The sequence below is a fragment of the Cuculus canorus genome, chromosome 14 (assembly GCF_017976375.1).
Source record: "Cuculus canorus isolate bCucCan1 chromosome 14, bCucCan1.pri, whole genome shotgun sequence".
Taxonomy (NCBI): domain Eukaryota; kingdom Metazoa; phylum Chordata; class Aves; order Cuculiformes; family Cuculidae; genus Cuculus; species Cuculus canorus.
Window position 1 is genome coordinate 19,038,563 of NC_071414.1, and position 27,801 is coordinate 19,066,363.

At 41.4% G+C, this 27,801-nt stretch overlaps 1 protein-coding gene across 3 annotated transcripts; it reads right to left on the reverse strand.

Moving 5' to 3' along the window:
- Positions 1-1,483: 1,483 nt before the first annotated feature.
- Positions 1,484-27,801, reverse strand: RAD50 (RAD50 double strand break repair protein). Of its 3 annotated transcripts, none has more exons than XR_008452245.1 (27): positions 27,724-27,801; positions 26,029-26,231; positions 25,621-25,704; positions 25,239-25,390; positions 24,465-24,650; positions 24,111-24,315; positions 23,505-23,633; positions 22,600-22,765; positions 21,892-22,085; positions 21,132-21,338; positions 20,037-20,219; positions 19,671-19,828; positions 18,610-18,785; positions 17,587-17,824; positions 15,806-15,995; positions 14,765-14,891; positions 14,338-14,531; positions 13,946-14,056; positions 13,337-13,429; positions 13,143-13,256; positions 12,243-12,370; positions 11,229-11,453; positions 7,944-8,029; positions 7,428-7,570; positions 6,637-6,770; positions 3,388-6,235; positions 1,484-2,018 (listed from the first exon to the last, which is right to left on the reverse strand). XR_008452245.1 is itself a non-coding variant. In XM_054079745.1 (26 exons), exons 2-26 carry the CDS (start codon positions 26,155-26,157, stop codon positions 6,049-6,051), a joined length of 3,939 nt encoding a protein of 1,312 aa, XP_053935720.1. In that variant the 5' UTR covers positions 26,158-26,231; positions 27,724-27,801; the 3' UTR covers positions 2,099-6,048. The 3 variants fall into 3 exon arrangements, 1 of the variants encoding a protein (XP_053935720.1); XR_008452246.1 differs by lacking the exon at positions 27,724-27,801 and adding an exon at positions 27,089-27,309; XM_054079745.1 differs by lacking the exon at positions 1,484-2,018 and having other exon boundaries at positions 2,099-6,235.

Sequence of the window (27,801 nt, forward strand, 5' to 3'; positions counted from 1 at the left end):
TAAAAAAAAATAAGATGGTGATGATTCCCAAGCACTGAATTTCCTGTAGGATCAGAAGGCTGGATCGGAGCCGGGAGGTTTCCCATCCAGGCGTTGGGAGGAAGGTGCAGGAGCTGGGCGGCAGCCAGGGCAGCACCGTGCGGTGGGCGTGCGTCCATCTGCTCCCAAACCAGTGTCCCTGGGCCCTCCGGCCATGCTGCCGGAATGGGATGCGCCGTGGCCCCAGGGAACATCTACAGTCCTATCCCTGGAGTCCGGCAGCAGCGCAGTGCTGGGAGCTGGGAACACTCCGTGTCCACAAACCCGGTACGGAGAGCGTGTGTCACCTCTCTCAAGGGCAGATAAAATCATTCCCCCGAACTATTGATAAGGTAACGTGAACCTGATGATGGGAAAAGCTGATACGTATCAATTTGGCTCATGTGGGTGGAAAATGACAGCTAGAAAGCAGAGGCCGGTTCTGAGAAACAGTGTCGATGGGGGTTTGGGTGGTGCAGGACAGGGGGCTGCAGCCCTTCGGGGGCGTCATTGGCCTGGAGGGAAACGAAATTGCTTGTTTGGAGTGTCTTTGGCTGCTCTGAGTGTTAAACTCAGTGGTGATTGTGAAATAATAAGGGAAATTCTGCCTGTGCATCACCCCCAGCGCTGATGGTGAGATCAGCACTGCCAGTCGAGCTGCGCTCCCCTACGAGAGGGGCACGCGTGGGCACCACGTCCCCCAGCCCACTGCTGCCAGGCGGCGTGAGCACGGACCCCCGAGAGTATGAACACAGGCTGAACTGGGTCTTCTCATCATGGAAGAGCTGGTTTTGCTTCCAGCTGCACCCAGAGGCAGGACACAGGTGGGCCCCAGAGGCTCAGCACCTCAGCGGGGCCACATCTGCCCTGTACTCACACCCCATGCCTGAGTTAAGCCACCCCAGGTTGGTCTCTAACCAATTCAGAAGAAGGATCCAAGTCGTTAATTTGGGCGTTGCAGGTTTCCCATTAGACTCCTCTTACCTCCACGTGGAGGTGAGGCTGCGGGATGAAGGCGCGCGCTGGGCTGGTGCGGGTTGGACCTTTCCATAGCTGCATCTCTGGATAGTGACACCAGAAAACAGAAGAACCAACAGAGACCCCCAGAGCAACGAAAACCAGAAACTTTGCTTTGTGTCCAAAGCTATGGCTATTTTCTCTTTTTACATTTTTTTTTTCCCAGCCCTAAAGACAAGGTTTGCTGCCCAAAGCCCCCTCACAGAAGAGCAGCCGATAGGCCGGAGCCACGGCCACCACTGGCGCGGGGTGCAACAGTGGGCACGATGGAGTCAACGGAAAGGAACAGGAACAGCAGCCGTGTTCGCCCCTTCCCTTCGGACAAGGGATCCCTATCCCCGCCCGCAGCTTCTGTGGAGGGACAGGACGGAACAACGCCACTAAGAAACAATGAACTCATAAGGTCCAGTGGGGGCTTTAATTGAGAGGATATAAACAGCTTCAGGTCTCTTCTACTATTTTGGAGGGCCTGATTCTGACAACTCCATCAGTCATTTTCTCGTGTCCTATTCCAGCTTTGCCCTTTACAAAATCCTTATCCAGAGCCACTGTGTTTTTCCCAAGCCATTTGCTCGTGTGCACTGCTCCTTCCTTTCAGAAGATGGTGGAGAAGTTCAATAAAACACTTTATAAGATGAAAAAACCCCTCCATATGTGGGTCAGCATGTAAAGTCTAGCATCAGCACATGTAATATCTCTTGAATCAGTGGCTGAGTTTACGAACTGAGCGTTTCAGAGCCTGTGCTGGGACGGGCGCTGGAGCTTCAGGCTGGTGCAGCCGCGGGGAGAGGGGCCGGCAGCTGCACCTGCAGACATTTCTTTTTTTTCTGCATAAATCAAATTACACGGATAGGACGAAGCCGGACAAAGGAGAATCTGCAAACTGCATCACATCTCCCGAAGGTGGAATCTTGCAGCAAAGCAGAGAAGAAGCACTGGTGGCTGACAACTCGCCCCGGCAGGGCTGTAAACAAACTGTCATCCTGAGAAAGATTAGAAATGATATTTGGCGTGACATTTAAATTACAGAGAGACAGTAAACATCTAAGCTTTTGAGAGTATAATCTCTATTTATTGCTTTGGTTTGCGGTGTTAATTTGTAGATAATCACATCTGGTTGGGGGGGTATTTTGAATATTTAGGGCATGCAAAAGCTTTTTGCTCAAAATGCAGCACGCAGGCAGAAACACAGACACCCTCAGTTAGAAACTTTATGGAAATAGCAAGTGATGCGATTAAAAGTCACTTTTTTACTTCAGGCAGGTCAGAGAGCAGTTTGGGTTTTTTCTTTTTTAAAAAGAAGGTACCTCGAGCCAAGCGCCTGCCTTTGGAGCAGCCTCTGAGCAGACAGAACAGCACTGTACTGCGTAAAGAACAGCTAAGGAAGCACCAGCCCTTCAAAGGATTGGTTTTTCACTGCTAATATAAATCCCATGTAGAAACAAGGCTGTTCAGACACGGCTGCCTTTACACCCTTTTTTTTTTTCCTAGTGAAAGTAGTTGCCACCTCGCTCACTAAGTGCAGATAAATCGAAAATGAGTTGTGTTACAGCAGAAATAAATGATGTGGCACAGAGGTGGGAGGAAAGGCACTTGCCGCTGTAGGCTCCTGGCTCCGCGGGCACCGCGCTCCCTCTGCACCCGCACCCTGCAAAGGGATGGATTCCCCACGAACCTTCCTCAGGCTGCCCCGCCAGAGCCTGCACAGCCATGGGAGGAACCCTGTGTTCAGGGTGCCGCCGTGGCTACGAAATCACCACCCCGGGCAACTGCCCAATCCTTGGCTCCAGAGCCCGCTGCAACCACGCTCACCAATGGTTCTGTTAAAGCACTGATAGTTATTGTTTGCAGTTGTCATTTTTGGTTAACTCATGGCATGTGTGTGTGTGCCTGTGGCTGTGCCTTGGGAAGGTGTGCGTGCATCGCTGCAGGGAGGACGGACACCTCCCTGCACTGGAAATCAGCCTCAGCGCCAATCCGAATGGCTTCTGTGCCACTCTGTGACCTGCCCGATGAGTTACATTAATAAATTTGCACCCAACTTGCTTTGACATCTCTGCTTGGTTCTGCGCTATAGATCAAATCATAGAATGGTTTGGGTTGGAAGGGACCTTAAAGATAGTCTAATTCCAACCCCCTGCCATGGCAGGGACACCTCCCACTGGATCAGGGGCTCCAAGCCCCATCCAACCTGGCCTGGAACACCTGCAGGGATGGGGCAGCCACGACTTCTCAGGGCAACCTGGGCCAGGGCCTCACAACGCAGAGACGGTGTTGAACTTTGTGCAGCACCATGAATGTCAGTAAGGGTCACAACCCCTTCCCCACAACATTCTGCTCCTACACCCTCACCTGCAGGCCAGAGCTGGAGGGGAGACCGAGCCATCGCCTGTGTGGCAGGGCAGGAAGCCGTGGCAGAGCAGGGACCCCCTTGACGTTGTGCTGGGGGTGGCTGACTGTACCCATCTGCATCCTCAGGCTCCTGTGGGGGCGGTCGCAGCACAGGCCTGCTCTTCTCCTCACTCTCCCCGCGGTGCCACGAGTAGCAGAGGATCATCTACCCGTTTGAAGTTTCTCCTACACCCGATTCACATAAGCACATTTTTTGTTTCCTGTATCAAAAGCATGGGCCGGTGCAGTCTCTTTCCCACGCTTTCAGCTACAGAGAAGCCTATGGATTATTCAAATGAAAGGTGTAGAGAACAATCATTATGTGGATTAATTTTTGCCACTCTGACACTTGATAGAGGTTAGTTTCCCACCGCACTTTCTCTATTTTTTCAAGTTCTGGCAAAAACTTTAATATCCAGAATGTGTGTGAGGATGAACTTTGCAGCTGGGGAAGAGAGTAAGGCTGTTTCAGGCAAAAATGTGCCCAAACCACTTTACCAAGGAATGGCAAACCATGGCTTTAACTTAAGAAGAACAAGCACAGAATTGAAAGAGTTGGGGAGCTGCTTCTGAAGATAATGCAGTTCTTCGTGAGCTGCGACATATGTGTCATGCTAAAATAAAGAGGTATTACAGGAAAACTTGAAAATTCAATTTTTTTTTTTCCCTCTCTGTTGATTATATCTTTAAGAAAATTCCCCTTCAGGAAGTAGTACTAGAGTCAGTGAAGCTTCTTATTTAAAACTGCAAACGTAATGCATCTTAGTAGCATTTTCCTTTGTCTTCTCTTTCCCCCTCTCCCCAGTTTGGTGTTAATGGCCTTTTCAGGGGATTGATGAGAGTGTAATTGCTAGGAAGTCCCATTCATCTGTTTATCTTTGAGTGGTTTCCTGATGACTGGGGCCACCCTGCCTCTAGTGACTTGCAGTTTCAGAAAATTCATGTGGAAACACTCCTTAGTTAAAGTGCTCAGTTTCTAGCATCACACGTAAAGGCACCAACTGCCAAGTCCACCTACTTCTCTGCCTACACACAATGCTGGGATGAAGAACGAGACAAGGGCTACTGTTGGGTTTTGTCTTTGTCAAGGCAGATGTTGTCCAGACCGTTTATGGGGTGGTGTCAGCAGTGGCATGCTTTAATGCAAGGGGCTGACAGAGCTGGGATAGAGCTACAGTGCAGCCCCCGTGGGGCCACACATCACTGTTCCCCCCCGCGCAAAGTCATGCGGTCAGGGCCTGCGCCTGCTTCGGGCCGTAGTGCTGGACCGGCCCCCAGCTTGGGCTGCCCGCTCTCCTACCCCAAGATAAAGGGACTCCCAGATGCTGAAGTGGGAAGAAGGCAGCGTGCAATGCTCTCAGGCTCACTGTCGTATTTGCCAAAGACAGATGTCCTCATGGCACTGAGATTAACTCTTTTTTCATAGCGGGTTAAAGATTCTTCCTCTGAAACTGAGCTTTGGGCATATGCTGCCTGCTAAGGAGGTTTGACTGACTGCCACTCTCCACAAAGATTTAAAGAGTTACAAGTCCAGCTTCTGCTTCTGGACTTGCACCTGGTACCTAGAGTTCAAGAAAGAAGAGGTGCCCCCTTACGTGGTTATGAAGAAATAGAGACTCAAGAATCACATGCTTCAAGAGCTTGTGGGGCTTCAGAGGTGGGAAGGCACGTTGCTGAGGAACCCTTGTCCAAAATCTCAGGACTCACAATGATCCTTTGCATTCTGAAACATGCCATCCCTGTCAGCTTCCGGTTGTTGTTCTGGTGGTAGGTTCCCCTTGGCCTGCGTTCTGTAGGTCCCTGGGGCATTGCTGTACCACAAAAAACAGCTTCAAGGAAGAACTCCAAGGGGTGCAGGTGAAGTTCAGCATCCATATAAATAATCTCTACAGCATTTTTGTATCATTTTCACAGAACTTGATGTATCTCATAGAAACTCAGAATACGACACAATGCATAAATGTCATCATCTGAGAGCAGCAGAGAGGTAAACGGCACTAAGCAAAGAGAATATGGTTAAAATATGTTTCTGTTATACATGCGCTCATTCATTCAGTTAGAGATGGGACTTCCCTTTCTCTAAAGAAAGCTGTTATATTTTGTGAAGATTAACATCTGGAGCGATTAACACACTGTAGAGAAAGCAGAAAAAGTTCTCTATGAAGAGTCTGAACTCTGGGTAGACTGAGCGGGTAGCTATGAACTTGCCTTGACTAGACACAAATCAATCCTCAACTTGACATAATGCAGTGATGGAGAGCAAGCCCTGTTCTGTTGACAGCTGCAGCTTGTCCAAAGAATCCCCACCTGGATCTTCCTGCCAGGAAACACATGAAGAACATCACAACTTTATTTTCACTTCTAAAGAGTAAAATACATCAAAAAGTTAACTGTGCTGTATTCATTAATATTGTTCCAAATGATGGTGATTCCTAAATCCAAGCACAGCAAAATGTAGAAACAGAGAAAGTTGAAAAGGCTGACTGTTTCAGATTCCAGCAAAAATTGTTATAAGTCTTCAAAAGTTTATGATATGAAGAAACCATATTTTCAGGTGCCTTCCTTTGATCTCCATCAAGTTAGGCAGTTAAGCCAGTCTATAATATGTAATCACTTGACATTCTAATGAACATATGAGCCTAAGGAGCTAACGCTGCGTTTCATGATCTCAGAGCACTGGTCAATGTTCTTCTTGATCCTGTAGAATGTTTCCACGTATTCAGAACGACCCAGAAGTTCAACAAAATCTTCATCATGAGTTATCACCAGAAGCTGAAAATTACGCTGTTGCGAGCGGCTTTTTATTATCCTACAAAGAGAATGTAAGTTTATCTAAATCATAGTCTAGCTTTATAGAACTTGTAAACACACAATACAAAAATATTAACTATTGATAACAAATTACATTAACCATCAAACAATCTAATGCTGATCAGGAACTTTTTTACCCAAATAAACTCCCTCAAATTATTTAAGGAGTATTCTTCCTTTTCGAGGTAAAGGAGAGGGAAGCCCAAACTACTGCTTTGCATGGGCATTTGCAGAGGCCAACAAAGATACGCCAGCTCAAAATCTAATTTGCTTCTGCTAACTCTTAACATTTGAACAATAGAATCATAAAGTCATGGAATCACTAGGTTGGGAAAGACCTCTTGGATCATCGAGTCCAACCATTCCCATTATATCCATCTTTAAGAAGAGATCACTTACTCCACCAGGGCGTGTGCAAGAGACTCTATGTTTTCTCGATCAAGATTGGTAGTGGGCTCATCTAGTGCCAATATGCCACAGTTGAGACAGAATGTTTCTGCTAGAGCAAGGCGAATAATAAGAGAAGCAAGCACCTACAGGCAAAAAAAAAAAAGACAACAAAATCTCACTCTTGAGAGTTTACAGAGGTGCTACGTGTAACGCGCTGCTTTTAATGCCATGCCAAACCGTGACTGAAGTTGACCTAACATGCAGACAGGTCACAAAATGACAATAACTAATCAGTTACCGAAAAACTACAGTAAAGCTTAAAGTTTGAATCAGAAGAACCATTCTACAAAGTACTGTTGGAAAAATAGCAGAGAAATCAAATATGCAAAATTCAGGAGACACTGGGTGTAAAGATTCAAGGAAAAGATGCTACGACATTGCCATCTGTATCACTCCTACCTTTGTCCAAACCCTACCCTGCTGCAGAAGGGATGGTGAAAACCTGTATGTGTATCACTGGGTCTGAATTACCGAACTCCTGATCGCTTGCTAAAACTGAAGGCAGTAGGGTTTACCAACTTACATGTCAGTTTTCTACTACCATGCCCAGTCCTATTGCTGCTAGATCTCCTGAAATAGTGAAAATGGCAGAACAGTTGCCGGGAACTCTACTCCCGAAAGTACCTTTCAACTATCACGACTGCTGGTATCACCATTTATGATCAAAGAATCCTCAGAATATAAAGTAAGAAACCGTGAATAAGTTTCACTCTCATTTACTAAAAATAAAATGCTATTACCTTTTGCCCGGCACTGCACCTTCCTCGCATATCCAGTGCTGTATCTCCCTTTATCATTACCACTCTGTAATTGTAACTTCTTCTTTTATCAGAGGCTGAGACATTCTCATCTGCATCAGAACGAATTTCTATATATTCAATATCTGAAAAAGGGAAGGAGACAGTTTTTATGCTATCGAAAATCTTTAAACAGAGTTAAGAGGTATAATGTGCAACAACTACAAAAACTCTATTTGAAGGTCCCACTAACGATACATGAACCCCTGCTTTTCCCCTGTCTCAAGGAAACCTTAACTATGGAAAACACAGAAGAGGGACAATCACCTTTATTCATGCTGTAACTACAGACTTTATAATATAAGGGAGGTTACAGTAGTGACCAACAGATGCAGTCTTTAAACTGGAACCAACTCTTCCAGATCGGGGATTTTCAATAGTTTGAACTACCACTTTTCAGTACATTGTGCTCAGAATCCAATGGATACATCGGGACAAAAATAAAAAGAAATTACCTACCTTGTCCCCTGTAGGTGCTTCGCCAAAGGTCACGGATTATTTTGTTGATTTCTTCCATCTTCATGCTATGAAATGTCATTATTGCTCTAAGGAAGAACAACAGAAAATGCCAGTTGTCACAGGTACAAGGACTGCTAGGGACTACAGGAGCTCTAAAGGCAGGCAGTGGTTCCCTTTCCATTTCCCAAATACTTTCACTATAACATAACAAATACTAGTTTGTTTTGAATGCAGAAGTACCTAAAGACTGACCACGCCCTATTGCATAAATAATTCTACTCTCACCAACAGCTCAGTCTCAAGAAGGAGGACAGCAATGAAGACAAAAAGATTTAGAGTCACTCAGAGAGCAACTTCACCCAACTTTTATATAAGAGAATTATAAATTATGTGTGAGGTGTATTTTCAAACTGACACCAAGATGACAAATCTCATGTTAAGTCTCCCGGAACAGCAGTAATGTTATGTTACTCATTGGCAACATCCCCCAGCAGCGCAAATAGAGTCACAGTATCCTGGAATGCTTTGGGTTGGAAGGGACCTTAAAGATCATTTAATTCCACTCCCCTGCCATGGGCAGGGACACCTCCCACTGGATCAGGGGCTCTGAGCCCCATCCAACCTGGCCTGGAACACCTCCAGGGATGCAGCAGCCACAGCTGCTCGGGGCACCCTGGGCCAGGGCCTCCCACACCCTCAGCATGAAGAGATTCTTCCTAATGTCTGATCTAATTAATAACAGGGTCTCAGTTGGAAAGGAGCGCCTGTGGACTCCTCAGAGCACAGAATTATGCGTCGCGAATATCATTCGTAAATACCCAAACAGACCTTATGACTAGAGCAATGAGAGTAACATAGGATGTCACTAATGATTTTCAATTTAACTTCCACAATTAACATATCAACATGACTTCAGTTCAACAATAGATGATTCCTTAAGAAAGCATTCAGTAAAGGAGAGAATGCTACGTTTCTAGCTTGGCTTTGTAAAGAAAAAGTGCTCTGTAGTGACAAAACGCTTGCTCAATTTACTCCAATGTTTTCTTTGAAAAAAAAAAAAATATGGTGGCAATGAAATATTCTTCTGAAATGGACTTTCACATGTCCTTTCTCTGCCTCCTCTCTTACAGGAATTCTTACCACCTGTTCTGGAGAATAATGAAGCATCAGTTCTAATAGGATTTGTTAAGTATGAAGAAAGAAGAAAGCATTTTCAACTACTTACTTAATCAAACCCAAGAATGCACTCCTCATCAATATCTATCACAAACCTCTAAGTATTAAGTCAATAAAGATCAACTGATAGCACAGAACACCCAAAACATTGGTTTCCCCTGCTAGAGACACAGCTCTCAATCTCTGGCCATTAGAGTTAACATTTCGTCTCACCGATTCTTCAGATGATTACCAATAAGTGATGTTTATCTATTTTTCTTGAAATTACAAGACTGATTTCCTGGTTTGCCTTAAATAGAAAGAATAGATTATTTGATACCATACAAAAAGATTCCGAATTCTACAAGGGAAATTCTTGGAGTGCATTTCCATTTAAGCTGAAAGGCAAGAACTCTACATGCTCTGAACAATTTAAACCCTCACAAAATACATTTTAGATCAGCTTAAAGTTTAATATTGAACATAAGTTTTAACAGCAGAACTGCTTTAAACAGGGTTCCTCTAGACAGCTGTGTTTAATAACCATTGAAAACTGACTTTCACTTGGAAAGTTCTCATCTATTTAGTTTCTCTTCTAGACCATTAAGTTGCATCTTCAACTACACTACTGCTCTTTTACCCAACACTACCAGACCTTTTTTAACACAAGAGACCAAAATTCCATACTACATGTCAGACATGGGTGCATTGGGAATTCACACAGTGGCCAAAATGTTTCTCTCTTTTTTTTGTTCCTAATATTCAGTTTGTCTTTGTCACTGAGAACCAGTTTTGTATTGCTTGAAATGTACCCACTGATTCCAAGACTGCTCCCCACTGTCCATCAAGCTGTAATAGCTCGTTGCAATTCCATCATTATAACAGAACACACAGGGGTTTGGAGGGAGTCACATGTTTTATTTTGAATCTGTTTCCCAACTTTGACATGCTATTTCTGGTCAGTCAGCATAAGAATAGAACACAAGATTCCACAGGAAGCAGAAACAATAAAGTTGACTGCATAAAATGCAAGACATGTTTCTTTTGATCTTGCCTTCCCTAATGTAAGCACAAAGCCACTCACATTGGAAAAGGGGAAAACATCTCTCTATATTGTGATATTCTTTAATGAAAGTACAATTGTTTACCTAAGAAAGTTTGCAGGGAACAAGAAAACTACCCAGCATATCTTATTCATGTTAAGATACGACCAGAAGATATTAAAATACGCTGCTATAGAAATGCAAGCAGCAGGAGACACTATGCACAGGAGATCCAGGTTAATAATGAAGGACTTAAACACAGGTTTCACCTTTCTTAAACTCGTACTGTGGAGTGTATGTGTTTTGAGATAACTTGTGAGACAGGCTTTTCAGAAACATTCTCCCAACTATCCATTGCTTGTCCTGTAATACCTTCCTCTACTTCCCTCAAACCTGCCCCCCCTACCAAAATTACAGGAAGACAGGAAAACCAACAGCAATTTGCTTAGAAAATCTTCCTAAAAATGCCTTTCAAGTGGGGAAAAAACAGGTTAGAGAACAGCCTTCGGCTCCACGGGCTCATCCACATGTTTTCACACAAACCCCAAAGTTGAATGTGTTTCTAGCCTCAACATTCTCTAACCACCATGGGCAATTCAGATTATTGCACACCGAATGCTCAGCACAGAAGGCACTCATGGGTGCTCTGCGGGGTTCACTCACTATTATCTCTTGGCTTGAACTGTTGCATTGCAATTATGAGTCCCAACATGTACAACCATAACTCACAATGGGTCCAACACAGAACTGGGAATAACTGGACTGATTTATGAAGATATTAAACTCCAATTATTACCATCAATGCATTTCCTGTATGTCCATTATACACATTACCTTACTCATTTCCTACCTCCTACCAATCCTCTGCAGTCTGTAGTACAGTTTCATTAAATTAAAGAGTTGTACCCTGTTATCTTAACATTTAAATGACAGATTTTATAAAGAGAAATTATGATAACTCTCAAAGACTTCTACCAATTTCCTATTTCTAACTCAACCCTGGAAGTCTGAAACTGAAAGCTGCTTTTGCATCAATAGTAAGAGAGATGAAAACAGTTAAGAATTCCGCTGATATGACAGCACTTACTTATCAAGAGCCTTGTAATAAAGGTCCAGGTCTTTCATCACCAGCTCTGTTGTTCTCATATCAATCATCATGTCTCTGTATTTTTCCTCTGCGTCTTTGTATTGTGACTCTCGAAGTTCCTTTTTAAACCGAACGATCTCTTCCTCAAATCCACGTTGTCGGCCAAGTGCAACATGATGGTTTCTTTTCAGAGATTCTATTTTCTCCTCTAAATATTTTTGCTCACTGTGAAACCATAATTGATAGAAAAATATTTGTATATAGTACTTCACAATTTTTTAATTAGGTTTCTAATTTTGAGTTAATGTTAGCCAGTGGCTCATTATATTGTATTTATAAAGTTCCTAACAGTTACAACACTAACATCACTGAAATTACACTATTGAAATAAAAATATTTTTAAGTGTGTTAAGAAAATATTCAAATCACTATTCTGAGGAGGAGAAGCAAGCTAGTAGTTCAAATGCCAAAGTCCTATGTGCAAAAACAAATAAAATAATGAATTGCACAGTTGGAATTAGATTAGGATACTAAGCAAAATAAAATTAGTTAATTGGGTAACCTCTAGTAAACAAAACAAATGGTTCACAGGTAGGATCTGGGCTAATTCCTTTTCAAAAGTGTTTATTATCTAAGCAATTGATGTTGAACTACTGAAATAAATAACATTTGCTGCCAAGACCTAAATGAACAGATTGAAAACAAAATCTAAATACCATTATCCAGAGACACTCATTTTTTAAATGTGGATTTAACAGCAGAAGTCATTAAAAAACTGATTAAACTGTAACCAATATAAACACATACATGTGTGCACATCCATGTCTTGCTAACTAGAAGCACTATGCCATTTCACCAAGTCACTGATGTTACCATCATGGGCATATTATGCAACCGTGAGTCTACATGAATGATGAGAAAAGTGGACAAGGAAACACTAAAACACAGTGAATATTACACTAATTCAATGAATTCCTGTCCAAAAACATGCTGTTCGGTTTTGAAGATGCTAACTTTTTCATTTGCGGGACTTTCATTTCTCCCATCTCCTTCATGAGCTGTTTTATGTTGTCTTCAACTTCTTTCAGCTCCTCATTCCTTTTCCTCAAGGTAAGATTATCCTCCAGCCACCTTTCCTGTATCTGTCTCCACAGAAAGCAAGAAGTTGCACAACGTTTCAGTATATCCAATCTCAATTACTAAGTACGAGCTCTGCAAAATTCTAAACCATGCTACAAGGATAAAATAATTGACAAACACACAAAACTATCTCAGTGGAAATTTATCTTGTGCTAGACATAAGGTGTAACAGAAATCAGCAGTATTCATTTCAGACTGAAATATAAAATGATACTTAAGGTATCTATCGTCACAGGCAAACGCAGGAGTGATCCTGTATGCAAATATTAATCAATGCTTCGAATGGGGCAAGCAATTTAGGATGAGATTTAACAAAGTCCCCCATCTCAGTTCTACAAATCAGAGAGTAAGTGGTGGGGTAGAACAGGGAAAGATGCCTTTCCTATGAAGAACATAACCACCATTTGAAATATATATCTACAAATTTTAAATACATCACAAAATGTGGAGTAACTGGTAACTTCTGGTACCTGCAGAAGGCAGGTATTTTCTTTTAAAATACTTTTGAAAATGCTGGTCATTATCCCAGCAGAGAAATACCACAAAGTGGTAGCCAGAGAGGAAAGCTTTTTAAAACGCGTGTACTTTTAGATATGCGAATCTCTAGACGTTTTTCAGCCTAATGCACGTGTAGCAGATTTTCTCACTACCAACCAATTAAGTAAATCAGGAGCAGACAAACTTCACAGCACTATGGACCCAAGCAGACTCAAATCAAACCCACACATCATTTGAACTACACAAACCATACTTTACAGTCCAACAATCACCTACTTTTTGAGTGTCAATGTCTTGTCGTATCATTTCCATCTCTTTACTTATCTTGTCCTTCTGTTTCTCACAGGCAGCTAACTGAGAACTTACTTCATCTAATTCAGACTCCTTTTGCTAAAGAGAAGAAAACAGTACATGATTTAAACACAAAATGTTTTTAACGCTAACTTTTTATTGACCATTTTTTAGGTTACCTTTTTATAGTCTTCTTTTCCTTCTTGAATATAGTTTTCAATTTCTTTCATGTACTTGTTGATATCTTTAACTTTCTCTTTTATGCCGTTTATCTACAGAGAAAAGATTTCAAATGAAACACAGTCTTCCGTCCAAGAACTGATAAACTCTGTATCAAAAATTAGAATGCCTTATCACAACTCCCTTTATTTCACTAATAAAGCCTTCAGCTTTTTAAATCCAGATGCTCCTTACTACCATGCAAATGTTTTCCAAAACAAATGGTAGATCATTCATTTGTGTTTACACAAGAAGGCCACTTCACCCAAGACAAACAGGTTCATCTCCTGGCAAGGATAGGTTATGGTCATCCATTCTACACCTCTTAGATCTATTAGGAAGGGCTTCTAATACCTTTGGTCACTGAATATTGCCAAATGTCCCTAAAAGTCTTTCGACAAGACTGCCAAAGGTGAATTACAATCGAGTTCATCTCCTGACTTTGTTATGTTCCTTTTCTAAACCATTCACTCTTATTTCCTAAAGGCAAACTCATTACTGTGATTTGCATTCGTGGCTGAAAAACAATATATAATCCCACCTCCCAGCTATGCCAAAAGCAAACAAACCTTGTCTTGTGTTTCTTTATTACTTGCAGTCTTTTTATTGATTAGATCCTCCTTCTCCTCCTGCAGTTTGTCTAAAGTTGCATCCAAAGGAAATATCTGCTCTTTAGCCTCCTGAAAAATAGTTGGAGAAAGTCCTTTTAATTTTCTCATTCTGTTAAAGATCAACAATTTTTCAAGTGGTAAGAAGGTCACATGGTTGCGTGTGTGTGCGTGCATGAAAATATGTATTAATGAAGTTCTGGAAATTCCCAAAGAGACTGAACACCATCACAGGACAAACATTTAAACGTACATCTTACTTGTTCGGATTACAGACAATGTTAAATGTAACAAGATTTATTATTTTTATCCCAGGACAACAAAGCTAAGGGTTAATTAAGAGCATTTCCTACCTTGATGTCTCTGAATAAGGACTGAACCTCAGTGGTTAATTCCACTGTTTGTTCCTCTAGCTGTCGACGACGCTGCATACTGCTGGAAATCTGAAGTTTCTCTGCTTTAAGTTCATTAACTGTACTCTTTAGCTGCTGAATCTGATTTTGCTGATCTTGCTTGAGTTTTTGATTTAACTCAATTTTACCAGTAACTGCAGTTGAAAACAACCACAGAATGAAACAGTCAATCTGTTATTAAAAATGTTTATTTCTTCCTTATGAAAATTTAGCTCCAAGTTAACCTTTTATTACTCCCCAAAAAACAAAACAAAAAATTGAAACACAGTTATTCCAGAATGTAAAATAAGTAAATCAAAAATTCAATGGCAGGAAGTTTGGAACACTTTTCAACATAAAAGTGAAACAGCAGTTTTGTATGACTTACCTGTATCCCACAAGTGTTTTTTCTCTTGTTTTTCTTTGCTTACTTGTAGAACAGTTCTACTCAAATCGAACCCCAGCAGCTTAGCCTCCTGCTGAGCAATTTTTCGTTCAACATCCCTAATATCAGTCTGAAAGTACAAGAAAAAGTACTGTTATTGTTGTATTTGTGTTCAATGAGGTATTTGTCATTTTTGGCACGCAAGAACAAGCTTACGGTTTAAGTCACACACCACTCGAGACCTTCAAATTTATCTCCTCTGCTAATGCATCATCACATCATTAGCATAAAGGTTATGTCAAGCGTACAGGCTGCTAGAAACTGGAATTCCTCAGTGCAAGGAAACCAGTCCGTATGGATAGGCTTTCAACATTCCCAGGCTACCTCTGCGCAGTTACACGTGCTATGTGTCTCTGCGACAACAGAACTCTTGAAGCCTCAGAAGCTGCTGCTACCTTCCATCTGTGAAACGCTCCGTTTGTTGCCTGGCCCAGGTTCTCTACATAATTGTCCCTCTTGTGGTGGTTCTCAGCTGAGCAAAGACTTACTTGGTAAGAAAGGCATGAAGACTGTTCAAAACAGTCTCCTGCATCAAAATAATAAAAAGTGTAAGACATCCATTCTCTTTTACCACATACGCAAATGGCACAGGACAAAAACATATGTGAAATGATTGCAGAAAGCATACAGAGCAGATGCTGAGACTACACTGAACTATAATGGCTGTGAGGACTGAAAAACACTTTGGCATATTGTATTTGTGCTCCAGTTCCAGATTACACCTCTCTTCCCAGTAACTATGGCACAGAAAGGAAGCAGAACTCAAGGGATTTTGTGGTCCTCAAAACCAAAAATCATTACCCAAGACATTTAAGTTTCATTAGTGCCAAGATCGCCTATGTTACAAAATATTTTAAAGTATTTTTACTTTGCTTGAAAAGTCTTTAAGACCTCAAAGTTTTGTCATATTATTGAATAACTGCATATTTATAGGCTAGCAAGTGACTATTATTTTATACATCAAAATACATTACCAAAACATACCTGGTACCTTTCCATTAGTGTTATATCCTGTAAACACGCCTTGGCGCCTTCCTCCTCAGACAAAGCTGTCTGCAAAAGCGATTCCTGTTCTTCTATCTCACTCTTCAGGCCTGTTAAATCCCTGTTTGCGTTCTGTATTTTGTTCCTCAAGTCCGGTATGTCCCTCTCTTGGAGTTCAACTACGGTTTGCCTTAAATAAAAGACAAAACCTTAAATTCCCTTTGCGAAAAATAGAATCATTTCAACACATTCACTAAATCTGTGATATGATTTAATAGTGGAAGAGTAACTTCAGCCCAAATAGTATCCCCTTAACCTTGATCACATTCAATTAAGCTTATGGTAATACCCAGCTTGGGTAATGCACCCCTCATTCACACAGGTGAGATGAAACAAAAAAAGCAAACAAGATCTTTGGTTTCTAAGTGAATTACTGCAAGTGCTCAGGAGAGGGTCTAAATCCACTGTACAAGAGTGCCCTCTTGTGAAGGGCAGGTCTACCCTCCCAACAAATACTCTCCACAGCTTCTCAGAACAACAGCTTGCAAATTTCTTGAAGCTAGTGTGCTCCCCTGCTGGCAGAAGACGTGCAGACTGACTTTAAATGCTGCTCATACACTAAGGGAAAGAAAAGCATGATAATGAAAAAAACTCCTTATGGAGGTGTTGTTTATGTTTTGGAAGTAGACAACTACAAGAAAAGAGGGAGGCAACAACAAAACAGCCTGTCCAGTATTTTCATTGCTTTAAAAATACGGAGAAACACAACCTGGAATCAGAAAACACCATAGGCACCCTTCCTGAATTTGTTAATTTCACCTATGGTTTGTATTATCTTGCAAGTAAAAAAAAAAAAGTTTTTTTCATGACTAAAATAAAGAATAAATTCAGTCCAATCTATTAAGGTTTATCGGTATCAAATATAGAGATGGATTCCCAAATGATGGAATTACATGTGACTGAACTTCAAGGAAACACAAACAGCACTGGGAATCCACTACAAAAACCCAGAGATGCCTTTCTCAAACATCAGAATTCACACAACAATGCCAGCAACAAAAACTGTTGGTAAAGGAGATGCAAACCAAGGTAGCATTAAAGGGCGTTTCATACAGATGCAGTTCCCATTCTGTCCATATAACTTCCAGGTCAGTATGTTTAAGAAACGTATTTAAGGTGATGTGAAAACATCAGCAACAACAAAAGCAGGCTGTCTATTTTAAAATTACAATAGTAAAAGAAGTGGAACTGTGCCTACATTGTGCAAATAACCAGGAGAAAATTAAGTATACAACCACTTTTTCTGCGCCATTCTCACGAGAAGCCTTGAAGGGCCAGAAATACAAAAACCATAAAATAGAATCATAGATTAGTTTGGGTTGGAAGGGACCTTAAAAATCATCTAGTTCCAACCTCCCTGCTATGGGCAGGGACATCCCACTGGATCAGGCTGCCCAAGCCCCATCCAATCTGGCCTTGAACACCTCCAGGATTGTACAGCCACAGCTTCCCTGGGCAACCTGGGCCAGTGTCTCGCCACTCTCATGGTGAAGAAATTCTTCCTAATGTCTAGTCTAAATCTGCCCCAATAGTTAACATTAAAATAGTTACTATTAAAGTCCAAATGAGCTGAGAACAAATGCTAATAATAAAATATTTATCTCAATGAGTTTTGTTAACTAAAATGAAGCTTCCTTGATGCCTGCGTAATTTTTATTAATCAAAACTCAAGCATTGGAAAGAAAACACCTCGCAACAATACAGTTCGCTAAGTACGTTACCGAAGCGGTTTAAGACTCATCATTTCATCACGTTTCTTCTCTTTTCTTTTAAGCTCAGACTCAGTTGACTTCAGTTTATCTGGAGCGAGACGCAGCTTCGACTGCAAATCACTAATCACATCTTGCAGCTCGGCCTCCGTTTGAAAAACTCTCTGACAAACTGGACAACACGACTGGTTCTCCTCTGTCAGCTGTGTCACGAACTGGGAATAAACTGCAGTGGCTCCAGCAAGCACAGCTGGTTCAAAAAGGAACAAAAGACTTTTTGTCAACACAAACAGTGCATTATCTGGTCTAAACTAGATGCATATGTACCATAGAATAGCAGAATGGTTTGGGTGGGAAGGGACCTTAAAAATGCACCCAGTTCCAACCACCCTGCCATGGGCAGGGACACCTTCCACTGCATCAGGCTGCTCAAAGCCCCATTCAACTTGGTCTCAAACATGCAAAATCACAATGAAACTAAAATGGCCTGGAGTGACCTGGTCTGAACCCAGTGCTGCCCCTGCTTTCAGCAGGTTGCCCTAGATCTCCTCCTGGAGCCCTTGCCAACTTGAATTATTCTACAAGTTGTTTTTATGAAGCCATGCTCCTACCTCTATAATAAACAGTGGAAGTGAGTACCTTCTTCAGCCATCACTTCCTTCTTTGGCCATATGGGCCAAACCCACACCAAACAGCTGGTTCTGTACTTGTCTCACACCTGGCAGACCCAAGCATTCCAACTTCTCCTTAGCTTTGAGAAGGTTGGGATCTATACACACAGTAACCCAAAGCAGATTACTTCATGTACACATAAAGAGAATAAACCAAAAGAATTAAAACAACCGATTCTGCTTAAGTGTAAAACAGAAACAGCAATAAAGATAAGGGAAATTTGTTAAAAACCAGTAAGAATCAGTAATAACCCCTCGTAAAGCAGTCTGTGCTGGCTGTTCTGCACACACAGACTGCCTCAGTATCTGCGGCTTATACTGAAAAGAAGCTTTATGGAAAAAATCAGAGCTATATATAATTTACCTCGCTGTTTTGAACTTTTCTCAATCTCATCTTGTAGTTTGTTCAGGTCGCTGTCAAAATCCTGGCTTCCACAAACATCAAAAAGTTTTGCTTCATGAAGGGACAACTGCTCTTCTTTTTTTCTTAACTCATTGCTGATGTACGTCTTATGGTATTCTGCTGATGCCAATCTTTTGCTGAAAAGTCAACCATAAACTCTTATTAGAAAGAAACAGAGGTTTCAAACTCTTTAAGCAAAAACAATACATGGGAAGTTAATCTGAAACTGACATTGCAGGGCTCCTCACCAGTGCTTCTCTAATCATTTTTCAGGAAATCTACGTCAACTTTTTATTGCTCTATGTACAAAGCATTTCATTTTCATTCCTCTTCGTCTCATCATTAAGCACCACAAAGAAAGTAATTTCTAGCAACAAAGACATGCAAAACTCTCTAGAGTAATACAATATCAACTTTTTAACCCCTACTGCAGTAATTGCTTATGAGACGCCATAGAACCTCTTAACAACCTCAGCCCCCTTCTACTCTTGTTCCATACTTTTGAACTATGCAATATTCTTATACTGAAAATCTTAGATTTCTTGTTTCGTGAAAGTTTGTGTATCAATCACTGCTTATTGAGCTGATGTTACCTACACATTCTAATGAATTGTTTCATATAATCAATTGAAATCAGCACAGGTAATCATGCATGAACGAGTGATACAGTCACTAACTACTCTGCAACTTACAAGAAAGGCAGAAGACCAGCAATTTCCCCCAACAAGCACATTCAGTCAGCTAGGATTATTATGAACAGTTAAGGAAACTCCAAAATGATGATTTGCTGTCTGCTTTTAGTGCTGCCCTTGACATACTACAAATGCGATTTTATTAACTTGCACAATCTACATCAGTGATGTAGAAATTACACCAGAATTTACAGAAATTACAGAAATTCTGCAGGATGCTTTCTTCCATTTCGCAGACACAAACAATCATGAATTAAAGTAACAAGAATGTTAAGCATATTAAAGTTTCCTACATTTAAATCTGGAGACTTAATATAAGTTACTACTTACTTAAGGCCAGCAAGATTATCCCTTGTCTGATTGATCTTTTTATTTTTAGCATGAAGCCAATCTTCAAGTTGTTTTTTGTTCGGAAAGTATCCCAACAGTGACGTCAGCTCATCAGAATGTCTCGATTTCACTTTTCTAATCTGCTCTTCTTTTTCTGCCTGGGGATGTGAAGCATTTTAAATTAATTTTTTCATATCTTCAAGTTTATGTCACTTAATGCATTTATGGAGTTAATGGCTTCTATCATGTCAGACAGAAGCTTTACATGAGATTGTTGACAAACACCTGAATCCCCCCCCCCCAAATCTTGAAGGGATCATATTAATTTCATGTCCCACTCTTACGAGATGATGATAGAAAAGTTACTTTGTCTTTCTTCAGCATCTCCATTTGGGTAATGGTTGTGGTATGTAGATTCAACTGTTCCATCTCTTGATCCAGCTTCCTAAGAGCTTTGTCGAGGTTTATTTTCTCATTTTGCAGAGTGTGTACTTCCAGTTCAAGCGTTTCTACACTGCTGTTCCTCTCAGCCTTCTCCAGCTCATGTTCCTAAACAACAAAATGAACGCCCGGAAGACGTCAATAATTACACTCTTCAATAAAGTTCTAACTCAAGGAAACAGAAGAAAGCTCTGAAGCTACCCAGCAGCAGTATCGTCAGCTGTTCAAGGAACAACACAAGATTTATAAAGAAAGGACAAAGGCTGCAATGTTGGCAAGGGGAAAGTCACGCAGATGCCAGATTCCCTGTTCTGAAATGTGCTGCTGCCCCGAGCTGCTCATGCTTTTGTGATAAGCCATAACTGTGATTCAGCTTCAGGAAGCTCACTCATACTGTATTACGCTCATGTGCAAGGTTCTGGTATTGGGATTCTAACAGGACTGGCTTCTGTGAAAGCTGCTGGAAGCTTCCCCCATGTCCGACAGAGCCCAGGCCAGCTGGCTCCAAACTGGACCCACCACCGGCCAAGGTCGACTCTGTCAGTGTCACTGTTCAACTGGGAAGTGAAATGCTTGTAATTTCATAATACTTCATCAGTTAAAATATTATAACCAACTAGCCCACCTCACAGACAAGTCATCTGGAGAAACATAGGTAGTGTAGTGCTTCAGATCATATTTTTCTGATTATTTTCAGTAATTTAATAATTTAATAATTTCAATAATTTCAATAATTTAAGCTTGATTAATCTTATGACATCACTGGCTGTGGGTACTCCCATTTATAGCTCACCAAGCACAAGTGGTCTCTTATACGCATGCACTGTACAAGACAAAGTAGTGAAGAGTTCCTGCCCCACAGGGCACACCATTTAAACAGACAAAGCACAGAGAGGGCAAAAATGCAGCAGATGGACTAAGTATCATGGACATTGTTTTTTCCTTTATTTGCTTTTTAAATGCTAAAGCCAAAAGATTTTACTTCAAAGTTCTATACATTTTTCAATTACATTAACTTACTGTTTTGACAATCTCCTGATCCAATTCTAGAATTCTGTCTGAGAACCCCTCCAACTGCTGCAACTCGTATTTTACATTCTTCAGCTCAACTTGCTTCTTATTTTGAATGTCAGATTTCAGGTCAATGGTTCTCTCTAATCCAGTTTTCTTGTCTCTTATTTCATCTATCTGTTTCTGTTTCATTGTTTCTTTTCGTGCAAATTCTCTCTGAAAGAAATCAGCACTTATATAGTCATTTTTTTTTCATAGAAAAACAACATCTAAAAACACTTCTTCCCACTAGCCTGTGAATATTCACATTGTGACACAAGACACTGAAATACTTAGACAATCAGAACTTGCCAAAAAATGTTCTGTTGAACCTTTTTGGTAGGAAAATGCAGCTGCATCATCCTTGTAGCATTCTGTAAGAGCAACTCCAGTCTGACGACTTCAACACAAAGTCGCTTATTTTTAAACCAGTAGCTCACCACAATTCTTCCTCAGGCTTTCTAGCTTGTCAGTGATCAGAAAAAACTATCTGAAGAACTGCCTGTTAGATAACTTTGGCAATTCAGATCGCTTGATGACCACCCTTAGTTATAAAACTAATTTCCATGGAAAGATTCAGGCGAACCAATAGAAAGAATTCTAGAAGAAAAAGGCTTTGTTTTTTCTCCCCTAACATTCTTCCTCTTCCCACCAGTGCCCTGAAGACACACATGGACCGATAACACATCAATCGATTCTAACCACACTCCTAAACCAACAAAATTCTTACCATCAAATGATTGGCAGCTTCTGTATCTCTTTCCAGTCTCTCCTTCAACAACCTAAGAAAAGTGGTGACGTGTCTTTCATTAAAAGGCACTTGCTCAAAACCATCCAATTCCAGCTGCACTGCCAAAGACTGAATTAGTGAATCCCTCGTTGTGATGTGTTCTTGGTGACGATCTGCCTGCAGCTGAAGACGACCTTCAGAAAAAGAAAACCTGACATAAATGTTCAAAAACTGAGGCAGAAGAGCCATTCAGGATTCAAAGTAAGTCGCAATTATTTTCTTAAAGTCTTTGAAAAGAAATTATTTTTAAACCACACAAAATGCTCCAGAAAAAAACCAAGCTGTGCCTAAAATAGCAATCTCTGAAGCTAACTAAACTGTTACTGTGCTGCAAACGCTGGACTGATGTTCTAGGCCACCATAAACTATCTATAGGGAATATTTTATAAAGAACAACCCATTTAAGAACAAAGGTACTATATATCATAATTATAGCTCAAAACAACAAGTGCACTTTAGAAACTCCGAGAGAACACTGACCTGTCCACCCACGAGATTCTCACACTATACTGTGTCACCGACCTTAAACTTCCACACATTTTAGGGGGTTCATCCAGTAGAAATCCCTTCAATTCTTATCAGTAGTTCTACTTTAAATCTTAATTATACTGAAAAATAAATAAAAGGTCACAGATGAAGTCTAAATACCTCGTTCAACCAGTAGTTCTGACTTCTCGCTGTTGAATCTCTGGCACTCTTTAGCAGCTCTATCTAATTCACGCTTACAGTCTGATAACCTCTTCTCCTTCTCCTTCACTGTTCTCTGGTGGTTCTGGTATCTATCCCTTAGCTGTTCATCTGTTCCTTGAAAGACCTGTACATCAAGTACAACACAGAATAGCTTTTCAACTAAGTTTATAAGCCAATTTATGTTTTCAAAAACTACAGCTGTTACCATAGCAGAATCCAAGAAATGAGAGATGAACACCTCCCACACAGAACTTCTATGATACATACTGAAAAAAATTAAATACGCTACAAACAAAATTGGAAAAAGAAAATCTATTTTCTTAGGCTGATAAATTAATCTAAATTTTTACCACTAAAGAATTTCCTTCCACTTGTCAAAATAGTTTTAAGAGCCTTGGCACAATCACAACAGAAGACTGACAACTATTTCTTACTTTATGAGCAAGAAAGTAATCTCCAGGAAGATGAACAACATTCATGCCAGGAGATATCCCACACTGGTCAAAACAAGTGCTGGCTATTACCAACATATTGGGAAAGGCAGATATTTTCAAGTTACACACCACAGGGCATTGTTAACAGTAATTAATTATCACTTCTATGAAAGCTCCTGTCAGGTTTGCCTTCTGGGCAAGCTAGTCTATGGCAGAGGGAGAAGTCACGGAAAACAATTTAACCCAAAATTACAGAAACTAGTACAGCTTTATTGAGCCATATTTGCAATATCTGATAATATCAAGTGAGCTGTGGAAATGTTTGTCACCAACATCTGGAACATAATAAAACATGCTCAGTTCACTGGGTAGCAAAAGACAGCTGATTCTGCAGCAGAAAGCATGGCAGCAAGGAATTTAAAAAGTAACCTTTTCCATCTTCTGTTGCAAATCTTGATTATCTTTCTCCATCTGCCTCCTCCTGCTCTCCAGGGCTTTTACGTCATTGTCCAGCCTCATTACTTTTGTGAGATTCTGCTCAACTACTGCCAGAGAACTCTGCAAAGGAAAGAACACTGTGAGTAAAATATCTCACCAGCTTATGAATCCCCTAATCAATTGTTCTGTGCAATATGATTAGTCCAAGCATAACACATCCTGCTTTCGAAAGTACTTTCGAAAAACAGAGGGCTTTACGTTTTAGTTTAGGTTTTGCTTCAGTTAGTTTACAATAGTTTTAGTTACCACATAAATTGGAGAGAGATTTTAAATTAAGCTACAAAAAAACAATGCTGCCACAAGAATTCAATAATGTTCTTAGACCTCCAATGACTGCTTACAGACCAGACCAGCTTCTGCCAGGTTTGGTGAGGTAGCGTTGACTCTGCTCCAGAGCAGAGGATTGGACAACACAACATAAAAATATAAGATTTTACTCAAGAAACTTGTCCAGCTTTCACATTTTCCTGTGTTCTTTAGTGCTTACACATCATTTTGTATCAAAGTCTTAATGGAATTCTCACGCAAATGAATTACCTTCAGAGGATCAAGTTGACTCTCAATAGATTTTACATTCTCCCTGGAAGCAGCCAGCTGAGCCTCTCTATTGCTAAGATGATCCTGGATTTCTTGTGCTTTCTCTTTATTCTGTTTGAGGTATTTCAGTTCTGTCTGATACTCTTTTACTTTCAAACTTTGTTTCAGACGTACCTGACGGATAGTTTCGAGTGCTTTAATATACCTTTAAAAAAGACAAAATTTAAGACCTTATTGGCACCACAGCACTACTGATGTATGAAACAATGCCTCAGACATGGTCATCAACATCTGTATTATTAGAGAAGACATCTTCCTACTTAGTTTTTATTTAATTACAGTAAAGAGAAAAACCTTGTTGCTGAGAAGATCTCATCGAATTTTTGCTTGAGGGCCTTCCCCTCACTCAATGGCCAGTTGGACTCTTCTTGGTGGCAGAAAATAACGTTGTTAATCACCGATTTGGAAACACCAAGGGCACTAATCATCTCCCGATCGATTTCTGCACACTTGGAGCTCAGGCTGACCTTCTCACCATGCCTAGGTAACACAGATAAAGAACAGCCACAAAGAAGTTACTAGCAAATTCTTCTAAAAGTAAACTGTATTTTTAACAGTGTATTCTCATTAGAATATGTTGATTAAAAACCTTAACTAGTAATGATTTTTAAGCACATAATTACCACATTCGACACAAGCATTTAACACCACGAATAGCTGTAGCTATCACACATTTTAAAACTATGCAGAACCACCAGAGTGAGCAAAACCAATCTTGAATGAAGTGCAAGCACTCCTTAAATAGTGGAGACCAGAGTGAACCATGGGCCAACAAGATCCAAAACTGAAAATGGTGCTGAAGGAAGTAAAGCCTATGCACTGCACACAACGCTACTTCTAAACCATCCCGTTACTGATACAATAGTCAAATAAATGCAAGTTAATAGATAGAAGTAGGATTTTTTAATCAACTAATAGATAAAGTGAAGAAACTACACAACTTTAATCTAAGAGCGCTGGTAGCTACTTCAAGGATCAGATTATAAAGTTTTATCTTGTCACATACATAAAAACATATAACGCCCAACCCAATCTTCATGTGAAAGAAATAAGAAAAGAACAACTTACTTCATTCTGGTAATGACACCTTCAAGTGTTTTAAATTCTGTTTTCTTGCCTTTCTGGGTACAGACCATGGATCGCTGGACAGCTACGAGTTCTCCATTCACATCTCGAAACTGCAATCGAATCTGAGCTCTAACATCTGTTTCATTGGCAACCTTCAGTAAAACAAAAAGCCTGAATAAGGGAAATTCTTATCATCATCCAAATGATTCCCCCCAGCTGCAGGCACTGTTCTCATCTCCCCCAGGTCTTTGTTTTTCCTGGAACAATATGGTCGGCTCACGTCTCCCTAGAACTTGAGCATCCCTGCTTACATCACAACACCAAGCGCAGCTAAGTCACTTAGGAGCAAACATGCATTAAGTCTATTCATCATGGCACCTACCTTTGGATCATGAACAAATGAGTTTCCTTTGGTGCCAGGAGGGAAATCTCCAGTGGATATATACTTAAGGCATTCAATGATAGTCTAAGAAAACAGAAATAAGTATGTAATGGCAATTTAGAGCAAACAACACGGGCTAAAGGGAGACCCACAGTAACAGCCCAAATACTTACAAATGAATTAAATATACAAGGAGAGAGAAATAACTTTATTTTTTGAGTATCATGAGAAGATGGTACTTTGGGAAATTGGTTTTAATGAGGCATGAAAGCAGGTCTCTAATAGTGCCAAACAACACTATATTTACTACAAACAGCAAGATTTCTGCACTATTATTAATACTTATCTGTATTTTGACACCTTTCAGAGCTATTTATATTGCAAATCCAAACATATAGTAAGCTTTACCGTTTTTCCTGCACCATTCGGTCCCACCAGAATAGTTAATGGATTAAAAAAAGTGATAATTTGTTTGTCTTTATCCTCCACTCCAAAACTCCTCACTCCAAGGATACTCATTTTCTCAATTTTTGACATTTTTGCAGAACTTCTCTTCCAAAGTCAGAAGTGTAAACGTTATGAATCCTAGAAAACGAAGCTTCATGGAAAATCTAGAAGGCAAAAATGACAGAAAAACAGAATTGTTGTCCAAAATGCTGCTCCAATGCCTGGTGTGCGGTAACCAATCTCTACATCTCCAAGAGAGACATTGTTTATTCAGAGTTTGCACAAATTCTGAACACTCATGGGACAGTTGCTCCAAAGTCAAGTGTAAAGCCCCCAACACAGACCCCACAATTTTATACACTACAGATAGACAAATATTGAGATAATTCCTATAAGTTACACGTATTCATAACTAATCAGACCATTTTGATCTTTAACCATGCATGCACCCTGAAATCCTGTATGTATTATTCTACAGTTTTTAAGCAACCCCTGGTGGCTGTTCCACACCCCTTCACAGATGAACTTTTGCCAGATTCTTGCTCATATTAAAGTTAAAACATTAGCCCTTGTATTTCTCAATTCTCACATCCTTGTTTGGCTCACCCTGCCCACCAGACTACTTCCGATTTTAAATTTCCCCATGGTGCCCATTCAAGGTTAGTTTTGCTAAAAAGACAGGATTTTTAAATCAAGCGTCTCATTTTTTCTGAACAAACCAGGGAAAGCATCTCCTTTCTTCATAGCAAGTTTAGTGATAACAAAACAATCCATGATCTGACTTTAGCTTCATGTAAAAAGCCTTTTGACTTTAGGGTCTCTTTGCAGTTTTATAATTTCATGACTTCTTTGGGTTTGGGTTGGAAGGGCTCTCAAAGCCCATCCAGTCCCACCGCTGCCACGGGCAGGGACACCTCCCACTGGCTCAGGGGCTCCAAACCCCATCCAACCCGGCCTGGAACCCCTCCAGGGATGGGGCAGCCACCCCTGCTCTGGGCAGCCTGGGCCAGGGCCTCCTCACCTTTATCATGAAGAATTTCTTCCTAATGTCTAATATAAATCTTCCCCCTTCCAATTTAAAGCCACCCCTCCTCACCCCGTCACTCCAGGCCCCTCTCTAGAGCCCCTCCGCGATTTCCTGCAGCCCCTGTCAGCACCGGAAGCTGCTCTGAGGTCTCCTCGGAGCCTTCTCTTCTCCAGGTCGAACAACCCCAACTCTCAGCCTCTCACAGAACGCCCTGAGCCGGAAGGGACCCACAGGGGCCATCGAGTCCAACTCCTCTCCCTGCACAGCACAGCCTCAACGCTGTCCAACGCTGCCCTCACAGCGGAGGGGCTCCAAGGGTCAAGACCCCCTCTCTTGCCCTGTTCTCCACACTTCTCCACCTCTATCCTGATTTGAGGAGGGGGGAAAAAAAGAGCGGGAGGGTTTGGAGGCGGGTTGGGAGCTGCCCTGCCCGCGGCGGCCCCGGGGCGAACGCAGGCGCGCACACACGCGTGTCACCGGCGCAACGGGGGCCACCCCCCTCGGACCCGGCGGAGAGCCCGTGGGAGAAAGGGCATTTCCCGGAGAAACCGCGCCGCAAGGGCGGGCACGGGGGATTCCCGCGGCGAGGCGGGCGTTTTCCAAGGCCTCCCGCTCCCCAGCCCGCTAACCTCCGCCCGCCGTCCCGCCGCGCAATGGCGGAGCCGCGCACACGGGCACGGCCATTGGCGGGAGGCCACTCCCACGAG